At 42.0% G+C, this 16,947-nt stretch overlaps 1 protein-coding gene across 6 annotated transcripts in view; it reads right to left on the reverse strand.

The window, feature by feature from the left end:
- BMERB1 (bMERB domain containing 1) overlaps positions 1 to 16,947 on the reverse strand; it is a 124,235-nt gene that overhangs the window by 3,030 nt on the left and 104,258 nt on the right. For 3 of the 6 annotated variants that reach the window (XM_033962875.1, XM_033962876.1, XM_033962874.1), the window contains exon 6: positions 5,743 to 7,874. In XM_033962875.1, the coding sequence (XP_033818766.1) occupies positions 7,765 to 7,874 (110 nt within the window). In that variant the 3' untranslated portion in view covers positions 5,743 to 7,764. Of the gene's footprint in view, positions 1 to 5,742; positions 7,875 to 16,947 lie in introns of those variants that run through there. The other 3 variants (XR_004541057.1, XR_004541056.1, XR_004541055.1) reach the window with 3 other exon arrangements.

Raw genomic sequence — 16,947 nt, forward strand, 5'->3', positions numbered from 1 at the left:
TAGCGCATTCCAAGTGTCCACGACCCTTTGGGTGAAAAAAAACTTCCTTGCATTTGTTTTGAACCTATCTCCCTTCAGTTTCTCCGAATGCCCCCTCGTACTTGTTGTCCCCTTCAGTCTGAAGAATCTGTCCCTATCCACTATCATATCTCCCCTGAGCCTCCTGAGCCATTGTTATTTTGTTCAGGGAATGTGGGAGATGAGCAGTAGAGAATGACATGGTGACAAAATTCATCACCGTTCCCGCGGATAACTGTGGGAAACCATCGGCATGTCATTCTTTAAGGAGAGAGGGAAGAATCAGAGTATGAATGGCCACAACCACTGACCCGCAAGCCTTGCTTTGAAGAATGCTGGTGTAGAAGGACTGAGGTTGAGATAGACACTACAGAATGACAGTCTCTGGTATCCAGAGCAGATATTGTGATGTCATAATGCCTCATTCCACCAGTGCCTAAGAGCCAATCACACCTTCAAAATATCATGTATGATGTTTCATATCCTATATGGAAACGCCTGGTCATCATCAATCAGAAACCTCAATCACTACTTTTGATTCTTCTGTCCACCTGAGGAGTCAGCTACTCTCTACTCACCTACCTTAGCACTACGATTTGGAACAGTCTTCCAAAATTAATCAAGACAGAACCAGAATACCTCAAATTTTGGGGGAAAAACCCTAAAGTCTCTCCTATTTTGAAAGCATATAAGCAATATGGTACCTCAACAAACCACTCCACACTACATATTCCAATCTCCAAAGACTTTTCTTACCTCCATATACCAGAAAACACAATTTCTGCTACTAAATCATTTGACTGTACCTCATACCAATGCACTATATATCTAATGATTGTTTTGTATTTCTCAATATTTTTCTGGACCTCCCCTAAGACTTCCACTTTAGCAACTCCTCTCTCTAGTTCCCTAGCTTCCTATTTTTATTGTGATTCTCTAAGTTGTAAATCATCTTGAACCTAGTTAGGCATAGAGCGACTCAGAAATTACAAATTAGATTAGATTAGAATGGCCATATCAGGACAGACCAAAGGTCCATCAATTCCAGTATCCTGTTTCCAATAGTGTTCAATCCAAGTCACAAGTACCTGGCAAGATTCCAAAAGAGTAAAACAGATTTTATGCTGCATATTCTAGAAATAAGCAGTGGATTTTCCCAAGTCCATATTAATAATGGCTTATGGACTTTTCTTTTAGGAAGTTATCCAAGCCTTTTTTAAAATCTTGCTAAGCTAACTGCTTTCACCACATTCTCTGGCAACCAATTCCGGAGTTTAATTACACATTGAGTGAAGAAATATTTTCTCCGGTTTAAGTTTACTACTTACCTTAGTAGCTTCATTGCATGTCCCCTAGACCAGGGGTAGGCAATTCCAGTCCTTGAGAGCCGGAGCTAGGTCAGGTTTTCAGGATATCCACAATGAATATGTATGAGATGGATTTGTATGCATTGCCTCCTTGAGATGCAAATCTATCTCATGCATATTTATTGTGGATATCCTGAAAACCTGACCTGGCTCCGGCTCTCGAGGACCGGAATTGCCTACCCCTACCCTAGACCTACTATTTTTGGAAAGAGTGAACAAGCGGTTCACCTCTACCCATTGCACGCCACTCAGTAGTTTATAGACCTCTATCATTCGAGTATCTCCCCTGAGCTGTTTCTTCTCCAAGCTGAAGAACTCTAGCGACTTTAGGTTTTCCTTATAGGGAAGTTGTCCCATCCCCTTTATCATTTTTGTTGTCCTTCTCTGTACCTTTTCTAATTCCACTATATCTTTTTTGAGATGCAGTGATCAGAACTGTACACAGTATTCAAGGATAAAAGACAGCTAAAAAGCCATCATAATATTCTCATTTTTTTCCCCATTACTTTTCTGATAATTCCTAACATTCTATTTACTTTCTTGGCTGCCACTGCACACTGAGTTTTAGAGTAACTTAATGCTTGAACTTGCGATTTATAGTCATATTTCAGTATTCATTACTTCATTTGAAAACTGGTCTAGAAAGTTCCTAAATAAACTAACCTAAACTACCAAAGGTGAAATCCTGTAGCATTCATTGCATCTGTTTTTGCAACTTTATCTATAAAATAATTGATGAAGGAGTCTTTGGCTAGGATGAATGCTGTTTAGTAAGTCTAATCACTTTTCTTTTGAAATGATGCTTATGTGTTGAAACTTCCATTATGAAGGAAGAGGAGATACATCTGGCCCCTTTTTTTCAAACTGCTATTACATTGGTCACCCTCCAATCCTCAGATAGCGTGGCTATTTCAAGGATAAGTTACAGATTACTAGTAACACGTTAGCAATTTCGTGTTTGAGCTCTTTTATGACTTTGGAGTGAAGTACATCTGATCCCTATGAATTGTTGCTCTCGTATTTCCAGTGTGGTCATAATCTACCATCCTCCCAAGTAAAGACGGGGTCAAAGAAATCATTTCATTTTTCTATGACTTTTACCCTCCCTGAACACTACTTATACTTCCGGTTCGCCAACCAATTCATTAAGGAACTTTCAATTCCTGGAACCCTCCCTCTGAGATTTTGATAATTAAACTCACAAATCATGATCACCCAACACCACTCCTTCCACAACGATCATGTAAAACTCTGTAGCGGGACAATGTACTTTTAAACATTTTATTTTTCTTCTATAATTATATAATTGGGGTAATTTTATAAGGCTTTCTCGAGTTTGGAAAGCCTGTTTTTTATGCACAGAAAATAACTTTTTTTTATAAACTTACCGGATTCCTAGGTACACACAGAGTATAACCACTTCTAAGCAGTCTGGGTGTAGGTATTCTTGGGCTGTGGTATACGTGACACAAAAGGCAGAGTTGCAATGTAGATAAGCATTTTATTAAATACGCAGGTACGTGTGTACATATTGGGTATTTTCACACTTGAAGCTGCTTCTCTGAGCCTATTTCTAAAAGGCGTATAGGAGTCCTTTTACTTTTTAGCACACGCTAAACGCTAATGCGTCCATTATATTCTATTAGCATGTGTGCGCTAAATTGGCTAGCACGCCTTAGTAAAAGAGGGGAATAGGTATTCAGACAGGGAAGCTCCTATCACGGTTAAAAAGATTGCTAGCCCAGTCAAAAGTACAGCCCTAAAACCTGCAATCCTAAAATAAAGCCTGTACACCCGGCTAAAAGCACTAGTTTAGTACAGCAAGAAAGAAGGGAGAAAAGGCAGGTGATGTCACAGCCTGGAATTCAGGTAGAGAGGGCACATAAACCACAGTCTATCCCCTATTACTCCTTTCCCAGAGCTAGGGAGAAACGTGAGATCAACCCAGAAGGGAGTGGAGTTAGCCACCGAGTTCTGCAGTCACTAAAGCCTCAAGTAGGAAGACTGCAGGGAGATCAAGGAGCCTCAACTGACTCTAATTGGAGAAGCAGAACGGAGCACATTGGAAACAGCCCAACGCTCTGTGCAAACCACCAGGAACATAGGATTGCCCCAGGCCAACAAGCAGGGAGAAGAATCCAGCAGCCAGCTAGGTACTGTGATTTCCCAGGGGAGCCTAAGGGGGTAGGGCTAGAGGTTCTCTCGGAGGGAGAGGAACCTGGCCAGGAAACTTTCTCAAACACCCAGAAAGAGGGATGGGAGGTGGAGAGTGAAGAAGGGGAATTCATGGAGACAGAAAACGACTATAGCCCCAGTGACACAGGGTAGGGGTGGTGCAGTGAGGCTGAGGCAGAATTAAGTGTGCCAGAAGAATGTATGGAAACCTGATTTAGAAATTATAAGTTGCTCTAGGACTGTGGTAGCAATTGAGAGGGCCTGAAGAACTTGGTGAAAAGGGAGGCTTGCTCCACACAGCCTGCAAAGCAGGGCTGTGAAAGTCCTTAGAGGGGACAAAGTGTTAGAGAGGGAAAGTAGTTGCAGAGAAAATGTTTTTCTTCTCTTTGTTGGGAAAAGTGTGGGGAAGAAGGGCTGGCACCTGCAGTGCTCAGCCAGTGCTGGCAAGAACTGGTGATAATAGAAGCCAGCTGCCCTAAGGAGGGAAGATTGGGGCATTTGAGAGGCTGAAAAGCTTATTTGATTTTGGTTTACCCTTTTTGCTGACAAATACTGTCTAGTCCCTGAACTTGAGCACAGATAGAGTGCGTTGGAACTAAGTGGAAGGAACTGCATAATTGGTGCCTGTGAGAAACCATTGTTTATTTTGGAATTTTTCTTTTGTCTTAATAAACCTGGTGAAGTTTTGTTTGTAAGAAATCCAGTGTCCGGGTTTTCCTTACACCAACCATATAAAAGGCGCATCAAAAATCTTACCTGTGGTCCGCGCCGGGGCTTCCCACTCACCTGGGGCCTGGCCCGGCCACAGTATCTATGTTGCCTTTATAAAATGGATTTCAAATAGGCACCTTCTTGGATTTTTGAAACAGATGTCCTGTTAAAAAAAAAATATTACACCAATGACGGCAGTTTCTAAACGCCATTTATCCAGGAAAATAGCCAAGGTAATGAGCTATTTGAAAATTCAGCAACCTTTCTGCAGGTAAAATAGACACTGATGGTTCTGGAAGTTAGCATGGCTGTCAGATCTTTTGGTATTCCTTGAACTGCCACGATGTTTGGCTGTTGCCTAGGTGATCGCCTAATCTAAACTAAACTAAACTAAGCCTTAAGTTTATATACCGCATCATCTCCACGGAAGTGGAGCTCGACACGGTTTACAAAGTTTAAAAATATAGGAAGAGAGAGGAGAAAGATTTACAAGAGCATATGAATAGAGGAGGATGTGGACAGGGGAAGAGATGTTAGATGTTAGAGAAAAGCCAGGTTTTCAGTTGTTTTCGGAATAGTTGAAGGGAGCCCATGTTCCGCTGCGGGACAGTGAGATCATTCCAAAGGCCCGTGATTTTGGAGAGAAGGGATCTTCCCAATTTGCCAGCATGGAGGATGCCGTGTAGAGAGGGGAAGGATAGTTTATATCTGTGAGCGGATCTGGTGGTAGCAGGCGTCCAGACCAGGAAGGATAGAGGGATTAGGGGCAGAAGGATGCCGTGAATGATCTTGAAAGCCAGACAGGAGCATTTGAAATGAATTCTGGAAAGTACTGGGAGCCAGTGGAGATTGGTAAGTAGAGGGGAGACGTGATCAAATTTGCGTTTAGCAAAAATCAGCTTGGCTGCAGTATTCTGGATAAGCTGGAGTCTGCGAAGACTTTTTTTTGTTAGGCATAAATAAATGGTGTTACAGTAATCGAGTTTGGATAGGATGATGGATTGTACAAGGACGGTGAAATGTTGTTGGTGAAAGTAGGATCTCACTTTCCTCAGCATGTGGAGGCTGAAAAAACATGATTTTGCCAAGGAATTCAGGTGATCGTTGAGGGAGAGGGAGGAATCGATAGTGATGCCGAGGACCTTGCTTGTGAATTCAAGGTGCAGAGCAGGGCCTGTGGGCAGTGTGAAGAGGGTGGGCAGGTGTACTAATTTTGGGCCGAGCCAGAGTAATTTTGTTTTTGATTCATTCAATTTCATCTGTACAGAGAGGGACCAGGCATGAAGTCTCTTTATGCATGAAGTGATGTTCTCTTGGAGGTTTGTGAGGTTCTGGTCTGTTTCGAGGAGGATAAGTATTTCGTCTGCGTATGTTTCAAGGGGGGATAATTTGAGGAGCTTCAGGGAGGTCATGTACATGTTGAAGAGAATAGGGGACAGGGGGGAGCCCTGTGGGACACCACAGGATGGTGTCCACGGAGCGGATTTGGAGCCGTTTGTGTTGACAATGTAGGAGCGCGCACGAAGGAAGTTTGAGAACCATTTTAGGACAAAGGAGTCTATTCCTATCTCAGAAAGTTGGTAGATTAATATGTCATGGTGCACGACGTCAAAAGCCGCGGAGAGATCGAACTGTAGAAGAACAGCAAATTTGTTTCGAGCGTGTAGTTGTTGTACCTTTGAAATTAAGGAGACTAGGAGGGACTCGGTGCTGAAATTGGGTCTAAATCCGTATTGGTAGTATTGGAGAATGGAGAATCTTTCTAGGTAAGAGGAAAGCTGAGTAGCGACTATGGTCTCTAGTAGTTTTGTTAAAAGAGGAATGTTTGCTATGGGGCGTTAGCTCGATGGCAAAGAAGGATCGAGATCGGCTTTTTTCAGGAGAGGGGATAAGGCAATGTGTCCCATTTCTGTGGAGAACAGGCCCGATAGTAAAACTTTATTTATAAGGTTGGTAAGGGAAGAGATGGCCTGCGCAGGGATGTTTTTGTAAAGGTAGGATGGGAAAGGGTCTAAGATGCACTTGCAGGATTTAAGTTTGAGGCAAAGTTTAGAGATCTGGGTTTTGGATACGGGTTCAAAAGTAGTCCATGACCTGTCAGCGGGGATAGGGTCGGAGTCATTTGGAGGTAGAGAGTTGTATGAGATAGCTGGGGGGAACGAACTCTAATCTATTGGTTGTTCCAGCCTGGCTGTAGATGTACATACCCAGTCACCTTTCATGTTTAGTCATTCTGCCAGTGAATGAATCAACTTATAAGTGCCTAGAACCAGTGATACCCTTCATGGAAAATTTGTCCATGGGTTGGGAAGCATCTTCACAGCATATTGACATAATATGCATCTTCACTTACAGATTTTTACCTTCATATCTATTTTCTGTCTTGCTGAATGGAGGACAGTTCAATTCAGCAGAGAAGTCTCACTCGTACAAAGATGTACCCTCAGGCCTGCATGACTATCCTAACTAATGATATTTTACCTTATGAAGTTTCTCAGGCAACATTATTTCCTTTTTCTTCATACCGTTTATCCTTACCTTGTTTACAAGGTAAGTGATACAAGGTAAGTGAAGCCTTAATGATGGTGTGGCACAGCTTATTTGGCATTATTCTATGGTCTTGATAACTATATTACTAGGTATAACATTTTGATTATTCAAAGAGAGATGTCATTACTCCCTACTTAAACTTAGATTCATAGGGCTATTAATTTTTAAATATACTGCTAGAGTAGACCTGTTCTCATGCACTTCTGTCTGTAGTAATAAAGACACTTTGTCACGTGTTGTAGTTTATTTTCTGCCTGTTCTTGGCAGTATCCCTGCTTGAATTGTAAATGTGGCATATGTGTATATTTAAGTTGATACTTGAGCAACAAGACTTGGTTTGTGACCCTATGATTTTTCAGGGTCACTAGCACATCCTATATCTCATTAGTTCTATTCAGCCCCCATAGACTTGAAACTCAACAGCAAAGGATTTCAACATTAATCTAGCACATTAACATACCTAGTATTAAACATCGATGGTAGTATTATGCTTGACTGTAAATCACTTTTGTATACCACCAAGTATGTGGCTTGTTTTTATTTTATCCATATAAAACTTTCAACATCCTATCTTGTTTCAATATTCACCATGGTTGCATTGGCCAAGGGAAAGAACTTTAATCAATCCTGTAAGAGCTGGATTTGTAAAACCTTTGTTCTCTGTGAAATACATCATCTCTGTATTTTAGTCCTGCATCGTCACTCATGCTCTACACCAACCTTTTTTGCTTGTTGGACAGTAAGAGACCTCATTTAAACATGCGCATTGAGTGACTCATGCAATGGTGAAAGGTTTCAGGTTGGTCCATGAGGTACGTTACTTGTAGCAGTCCACAGCAGCTTTTCATATACGGGAATCTGGGCTGACCTGAGTCCTTTCACTGTAGTTGTTATCCAATGGACAGGTTTGTAGAGAAGAGGTGCTTGGTGGAGGATCCATGAGCTACATGATACTGCATTGTGTGGCCCCACAGCAATCTTTAATAATGGCCATTCCTGCCTTGGTGATGGAGGGTTTGGTTGGAAGGTCTGCTGCCTTTTCCAAGGGAACACCTGTGGTGATGATTTAAAAAAAAACCAAAAACAGCACACAAAAACATGTTAGAGAAAACAAATATGGTTTACCAAAAGTATATACACTTCTCCCTCCGAATCTGTGGGTTTAGTACCTGCAGATTTGGTTATTCGCAATTTTTTGCCCCGGACCTCCCCCCTAGTTTTTATGGCTGAATCACTGTCTCCTGGACCTCCCCAGACCTTACCTGGTGGTCTAGCGGTGATGTGGGGCAGGAGCGATCTTCCTACGCTCCTGCCCCGTGCAGAGCTGTCATCAAATATGGCTGCCGTGAGTTCCCATTGTAGTCTCATGAGACCAAGGGAACTCTCGGTAGCCATTTTTGATGACAGCTCTACATACCTACTACCTATGGAGAATTCAGGAAATGTCTGAAAACACATCTATTCCTGAAATACTTAGGAGACCAACCCATTCAATCTTAGTCCTTAACAACCAAACGCAAGAATCACCTGTCGCTAATCTGTACTTTGTTTGTTCATTCAATCTGTAACTCTGTTTATTCACTCAATCTGTAACATTTCTAAGCATTGTAAACCGCATAGAACTTTACGGTCCTGCGGTATTTAAACTGTTATTATTATTATTATATTTGCTCTCTTATTTAAGATTTTATCTATGGTACTTAGCTTGGGTGTAGCGTTCTACCTGGCCGTCCAGAAATAGTACGATGGAAGATCTCTGTTTCACTCTCACTCTTTCCTGAAGAAGCTCTTTTTATAAAGTGAGAAGGAAGCGGTGGGGCCGTTGGATGACCATGGAATAAAAGGAGTGCTAAAGGAGAACAAAGCCATCGCCAACAAACTGAACACATTTTTTGTATCTGTACAGGCTATATGCAGGAAACGAAGACGGGAAACTGACAGGATTGACGGTCAGTCTAGAAGAGGTATGCAGGTAGATTGCTAGGCTTAAAAATGATAAATCCTTGGGACCGGGTGGCATCTATCCGAGGGTAATCAAGGAACTGAAGGGGCTATAGCTGAACTGCTTCAACTGATAGCCAATCTGTCAATCAAATCAGGAAGGATTCTGGAAGACTGAAAAGTGGCGAATGTTACGCCAATCTTCAAGAAAGGTTCAAGGGGAGATCCAGGAAATTACAGACCAGTGAGTCTGACTTCGGTACCAGGAAAGATGGTAGAAGCGCTGATAAAGGACCGCATCATTGATCACCTTGCCGGACACAATCTGATGAGGACCAGCTAGCACGGCTTCAGCAAGGGAAGATCTTGCTTGATGAACTTGCTGCACTTCTTCGACGGAGTAAACAGGCAGATAGACAAGGGAAAGCCGGTCGATATTGTATATCTGGATTTTCAGAAGGCGTTCGACAAGGTCCCGTGTGAACTACTTCAAAAAATTGTGAGCCATGGAATCGAGAGTGAAATACTCACGTGGATAAAAAACTGGTTTGCGGATAGGAAACAGTGAGTTGGGGGTAAATGGACAATACTCGGACTGGAAAAGCGTCATGAGTGAAGTGCCGCAGGGTTCGGTGCTTGGACCCGTGCTCTTCAACATATTTACAAACAACCTGGAAATTGGTACGATGAGCAAGGTGATTAAATTTGCAGACAATACAAAGACGATACGAGATTTAGGAGTAATCATCAGTGCAGACATGAAAACCGCCACTCAAGTGGAAAAGGCTTCATCTAAGGCACGGCAGATGATAGGTTGTATCAAGAGAAGCTTCGTCAGCAGGAAGCCTGAAGTCATAATGCCATTGTACAGAGCCATGGTGAGACCTCATCTGGAATACTGTGTGCAATTCTGGAGGCCACACTACCATAAAGATGTGCTCAAAATTGAATCGGTTCAGCGGATGGCCACCAGGATGGTCTCGGGGCTCAAGGGTCTCACGTACGAAGAAATACTGAACAAACTGCAGCTCTACACTCTCGAAGAGCGTAGGGAAAGGGGAGACATGATTGAGACATTTAAGTACATCACGGGACGTGTCGAGCTGGAAGATGATATCTTTCTTCTCAAAGGACCCTCGACCACAAGGGGACATCCGCTCAAACTTAGGGGAGGGAAGTTTCGTGGAGACGCCAGGAAGTACTTCTTCATGGAAAGAGTGATTGATCATTGGAACAAGCTTCCAATGCAGGTGATTGAGGCTAGCAGCATCCCAGACTTTAAGAATAAATGGGATACCTATGTGGGTTCTCTACAAGGGTCAAGTCAAGGAATAGGGTCGCTAGGGTATAGACTTGAAGGAGCGGGTCAGTAGAGTGGCTGTATGATTAAGGGAGTCAGTAGACTTAAAGGGGTGGGTCAATAGAGTGGGCAGACTTGATGGGCTATAGCCCTTATCTGCCGTCAACTTTCTATGTTTCTAAAGCTATTCGGAGTAGTGAAGATGCAGAAGGATTGCGAAGACCTGCAATGGGACATAAACATACTCAAGAAATGGGCTGCGACATGGCAAATGAGGGTTAACATGGATAAGTGTAAGGTAATGCATGTTGGTAACAAAAATCTTATACACGAATACAGGATGTCTGGTGCGGTACTCGAAGAGACCCCCCCAGGAAAGAGACTTGGGAGTCCTGGTTGACAAGTTGGTGAAGCTGTCCACGCAATGCATGGCGGAGGCAAAAAGGGTGAACAGAATACTAGGAATGATTAAGAAGGGGATCACAAACAGATCGGAGAAGGTTATCATGCCGCTGTACCGGGCCATGGTACACCCCCACCTGGAATACTGCGTCTAGTACTGGTCGCCGTACATGAAGAAGGACACGGTACTACTCAAAAGGATACAGAGAAGAACAACTAAAATGGCTAAGGGGGGCTGGAGAATTTGCCGTACTGCGAGAGGTTACAGAAACTAGGCCTGTTCTTCCTTGAAAAGAGGAAACTGAGAGGGGACATGTTCGAAATATTCAAGTTAATGAAGGGAATAGACTTAGTAGATAGAGACGGGTTGTTCACCCTCTCCAAGGTAGGGAGAATGAGAGAACACTCTCTAAAGTTAAAAGGGGATCGATTCCGTACATACATAAGGAAGTTCTTCTTCACCCAGAGAGTGGTGGAAAACTGGAATGCTCTTCCGGAGGCTGTTATAGGGGAAAAGACCCTCCAGGATTCAAGACAAAGTCAGACAAGTTCCTGCTGAACCAGAACGTTCACAGGTAGGGCTGGTCTCAGTTATGGCACTGGTCTTTGACCTAGGGGCAGCCACGAGAGCAGACTGCTGGGTCTGACCCAGCAGCGGCAATTCTTATGTTCTTATAAGAGTGCCATCTGCCTGGAACTAGCACTAAATTTTTTGGGGGGAGGTCCCTGGTCCCCCTTCTGACAGTACAGGCTGTTTCTAACCTATTGCACTGTTTTTGTCATTCAGGTTCTAATGTTTGGTAAAACCTGTTTTACAGTTTTCATTGTTGCTGTTTTGCATATATTAATAGGAGCAGAATTGATTTGTTTGGCGGGGAGTTCCCCCTTTCCCTCTCTCTCTTGTTTATTCTTTTCTGTAGAAGTTCCTGGCTGCTTGAAGACTGACTAGAATCTACTGGGCATGCTCCCAGGATATGCTAGCAGAGGGAGGAGTTATGACTTCAATCATCTGAAGCTTTCAACGGTGCCTGGCGGTTAGAGTTGCATAAAACCCACTGGTCCCGGAATAAAGTGTGGATTTATGCCCATGATAGAAGATTCATAACATCAAATGCAGAATACTTATTTAGAACTTTAAAGATTAAAAACAAACACCCTTGCTATATTATAATTAAACCTCACAATGAATTATGGTGTGCTCAGTGCTCCAACGTACAAGTCATGAACAGGTAAGACCAATGTGAAGAGCAGTGACGGGTCAAAAGCGCGCGAGGACAAAAGCGTGCCGACAACTGAGCACAGGGCTTAATCGTGCCGAAGAAAACCCGTATTTTAAAGGGCTCTGACAGGGGGGGGTGTGGGGGACCCCCCCCACTCTACTTAATAGGGATCGCGCTGCCATGTTCGGGGGGTGTGGGGAGTGTAACCCCCGCATTATACTGAAAACTTAACTTTTTCCCTAAAAAACAGGGAAAAAGTTAAGTTTCCAGTATAATGAGGGGAGTTACAACCCCCCCAACCCCCACAACGCCAGCGCAATCTCTATTAAGTAAATTGGGGGGGTTCCCCACCAACAACCCCTGTCGGAGCCCTTTAAAATACGTTTTTTCTTCAGCGCGATGAAGTCCTGCGCTCAGTTGTCTGCGCTCGGTTGTCAGCGCGCCTTTGTCCTCGCGCGCTTTAGACTATGAACCGTGAAGAGCAACCATCATAGCACTACCAGTGATCCTTCAACTACTACTACACCTTTTAACGAGTTAACATCAGCTATTCTTTTTTGAGGAAGATATTTTTTTAATGGTTTTTGTGTTTCATTAAACAATAACGCTTACTGTTGATATTACTGTTTTCAATCCACAATCATAAAAGATAAATATCACCAAAGGGCAACTATGAAAAATGTGAAAGATTAATGGTATTTCACTAAATACACTCCAATTTCTTAAGATCGTGCACTTAGCTTGCTTAGCAGCAACACCTCTCCTGTGATATCCATTTCAACCCGTTCCCCAGGGAGTAGGTGAGCTTTTGGAACAAAATGCCGATGAGCGTTAGCCAAGACTTGTTGTTGCAGGCATAGTTGCACTTTGGTGATATTTATCTTGTATGATTGTGTTTTGTGTTTTATGACATTTTGGGACCAGTATGATTTTGAGTTGGGATGTTTGTTTGTTTTTTTGAATTGACACAATTAGACACGAGGTGTTCTGGAAAGTCATGAGCGGGTGTTACTTTGGCGGATGTTAAGGCAGATCGCCTTTGGTCTGAACGAGGAGCGTCGCTGCCATTGAGGACAAGTCCTTCAACTAAAGATAAGTGCTACGTTATTTATTTCCGTAAATTTCTAACTTATTATTGGATGCAACATTGTAGCCAGTATTAGGAATTATTATAGTAGTTGAAGGAACACTGGTAGTGCTATGATGTTTCCTCTCTACATTGGTCTTGCCTGTTCATGGCTTGTTCGTTGGAGCACTGAGCACACCATAATTCACTATGAGGTATAATTATAATACAGCAAGGGTGATTTGACTTTTTTTTTATCTTTAAAGTTCTAATTAAGTATTCTGCATTTTATGTTATTAGTGTTAAGCAGGAGTGCAGAATTATAAATGAATATTTCCTTATTTTGAGCAAGTATGATAGAAAATTGGCAGCTTGTTACATAATATGTGATTACTGCTGTGTATGTTTTGAGAGGGGAGGGTTTCTCCATTTATTTTATAAAACCACATACTCCAAGGTGTTCCCCCCACCATTGGCTTAGTAACTTTATGAATATTTTGCTGTGCCGTTAGAATTGTTACTAAAATTGTTGACAATTTATATGCAGAACTAACCCATATAAATATCACGTGTCATTGCATTGCATTTTAAGGTTTACAGCAAATTCCCACTCAGCAGAGACTTGTAGTTCTAAACTCTGCATGGAAAGGCAGATCTACAAAATGCATGCAATGAATGGAAACCACGACTAGATTAACCTGACTTTAAAAGGGGGGGCTACTTAGCAACTCTAGGATGAGATCGTTGAGATGGGTTAACATTTTTTATTATTTTATTTCTTTTTTTTTTAACTTTATTAATTTTTCAAGACAACAAAACGTGAATAATATTCGGGCCGGTTCTGCCCCTAATCCCTGCTTCCCTCGGCTATTTTAAGCCCTGTAAGCCCGCCCCCTCTTAAGCCTTACCCGGTGGTCTAGCGGGCTTTCAGGCAGGTGCGACCTGCCCCGTGCAGATCGCTCACAGGAAATGGCTGCCTTGAGCTTCTGTAGTCTCTCGAGCCATTTCCTGTGAGCGAGGTGCACGAGGCAGGAGCGTGGAAAGATCGCTCCTGCCCTGAAAACCCGTTAGACCACCAGGTAAGGCTTGGGGGGGGGGCTTACAGGGCTTAAAATAGCCCAAAAAATGAAAATGTGTTTGTTTTTTTATTAAACTGCGAATAAGCAAATGTGTAGATATGGAATTCGCGAATACGGAGGGGGGAAGTGTACAATCATTAATCTACCACAGTAAGCACTTATAATCTGTCAATAATAATACATAAAGAATAACCCCTCTCCCATCCCTTCTATGACCTGTAGACATAGAACATAGGAAAGCAAAGATATACCCCCCTCCCAGCTTCCCACTCTACCCTGGATGTGTCTGTAATTCCACAAAAAACTAAAGATAAAAGACAATTATAATGAAGTAATAAAAGACGTCAATGGGCCCCAAATCAAATTAAATAATGTGCTATGTCCCAACATATCCTTACTGAATAAATACTGGATTCTTTTAGTATCACTATACAGTTTTTAGATATCACTATATAGTTTTTATACAGACGCCTCAGCCCCACCTCTCCACCACTGTAGTAATTTTATACTGTGGGAAGTTCACTGTGGCTTTCCATCATTGGCTGTCTGTTAGATTAGTTTTAGTATTCATTTTCTCTTTTTAATGTTATAGCTTATATGTTGTCTTCTTAAATAGATATAATTCTTTTGGATAATTTAAACATTTTTAGCTTTATATTATTGTTAAGCATACATCTGCTTAGCTGTTTTATACTTATCTCAGCTGAACCCGGGAGTCAGACCCGACATGTTTCGCACGAAGTGCTTTATCAAGGGTCTCCCTGTGTGAGAATAGAAAAAGATTATATGTAGAATGTGCTTACATTACAACCTTTTGGGTCTAATTAAACCTAAACTAACTATACTAGTTAGAAAAATTTTTTGTTACAAAACTTACCAAGGCTGCCGCTGTCATCCGACTCCAACCAAATTGCGAGCAAAGATGGCGGCGGCGACCTCGGACTCGAAATTTAAAGCTTACAGTCGTAATTATCATAAACCCGCCCCCTGCAGTCGATAGGTCCAACAGAATGTCTGTTATACTGTCCTTACATTACTGAACTCCACTCGATCTCATTATTTAACCCGTGTGGTGTAACGGTGTCTAACATAAATATATATCTTTGTTCCCTTTCATTCAATTTCCACGTGTCTTCTCCTCCTGTATCTAAACTTCTCACCTTATCAATAATTCGCATTTCAAATCGCTGATAGTGTGTTTATGTTTCATCCAGTGATCTGCCAACGGTGCTTGCAGTACCTCATTTAATATGCGCGATTTGTGTTCAGTCAGTCTCAATTTGATTTTTATGCTTGTCCGTCCAATATATAGCAGATTACAGGGGCAGATTATTACGTACACTACCCCTTGGGTGTTACAGTCTGTTAGACATCTAGATCTCAAAGTCCAATTTCTACCCGGAACCTCCCAACTGTTTCCTACAATCGCGGAGGAGCACCATTGGCATTTCCCACATACCCCATGGTATCCCTCCTTCCTTTTCTCCCTGACCCCGTGCTTTTGGAAAGTACAACGTTGAGCTATTGTAATCCCCCTTGAATATGCTATTAGGGGGAAATTTCTCAAGGATTCATGAGCTTGCACAATGTGCCAATGTTCCCTAAGCATTTCTACCAAGTTTTTGACAGCATGGGAATAGGGTAAAATACAAGTAAGTTGATCATTTACAGCAGGGGGATCTATTCTTTCCTGTAATAGGAGATTTCTTTGGGCATATTTGGCCCTTATATAGGCTTGTCTAATAGACCTCACTGGGTAACCTCTATTACGGAGTCTCTCCGTCAGTCTTCTAGCTTGAAGTTTATATTCTTCCATAGAAGAACATATCCTGCGGACGCGCAGGAACTGCCCAATGGGAAGATTAAAACGTAGCCGAAAAGGGTGGAAACTGCTAAAATGAATTGTGGTGTTACGAGTGACTGGCTTCATGAATAAGGTGGTAGTTATCCTTCCTTCTTTCACCAACACGGTGATGTCTAAAAAATCAATTCGGGTTTGATGACAGATCATCGTAAATTTTATATTAGGGTCTACAGAATTCAAGTGACACAAAAATTGATCCAATTTTTCCCTAGTGTTGTTCCAAATCAAAAAAATATCATCTAGAAACCTACCCCAATATGAAATGTATGGGTCCCATGTAGAATTATATACCCATGTATCTTCAAACTTTGACATATAAAGGGAAGCAACAGAGGGGGCTAAAGTAGCACCCATCGCCACCCCTTGAATTTGTTGGAAAAATTGTTGGTGGTATTCAAAATAATTCCTTTTGATAACCCAGGTGGCTAATTGCATGAGAAATACTAAAGAAATACGATGTGGGTTCATGCTCTGTATCGTCTCTCTCACTATCTGAAGGGCATATCGCGCATATTAAATGAGGTACTGCAAGCACCGTTGGCAGATCACTGGATGATACATAAACACACTATCAGCGATTTGAAATGGCGAATTATTGATAAGGTGAGAAGTTTAGATACAGGAGGAGAAGACACGTGGAAATTGAATGAAAGGGAACAAAGATATATATTTATGTTAGACACCGTTACACCACACGGGTTAAATAATGAGATCGAGTGGAGTTCAGTAATGTAAGGACAGTATAACAGACATTCTGTTGGACCTATCGACTGCAGGGGGCGGGTTTATGATAATTACGACTGTAAGCTTTAAATTTCGAGTCCGAGGTCGCCGCCGCCATCTTTGCTCGCAATTTGGTTGGAGTCGGATGACAGCGGCAGCCTTGGTAAGTTTTGTAACAAAAAATTTTTCTAACTAGTATAGTTAGTTTAGGTTTAATTAGACCCAAAAGGTTGTAATGTAAGCACATTCTACATATAATCTTTTTCTATTCTCACACAGGGAGACCCTTGATAAAGCACTTCGTGCGAAACATGTCGGGTCTGACTCCCGGGTTCAGCTGAGATAAGTATAAAACAGCTAAGCAGATGTATACTTAACAATAATATAAAGCTAAAAATGTTTAAATTATCCAAAAGAATTATATCTATTTAAGAAGACAACATATAAGCTATAACATTAAAAAGAGAAAATGAATACTAAAACGAATCTAACAGACAGCCAATGATGGAAAGCCACAGTGAACTTCCCACA

The sequence above is a fragment of the Geotrypetes seraphini genome, chromosome 11 (genome assembly GCF_902459505.1).
Source record: "Geotrypetes seraphini chromosome 11, aGeoSer1.1, whole genome shotgun sequence".
NCBI classification, from domain to species: Eukaryota; Metazoa; Chordata; class Amphibia; order Gymnophiona; family Dermophiidae; genus Geotrypetes; species Geotrypetes seraphini.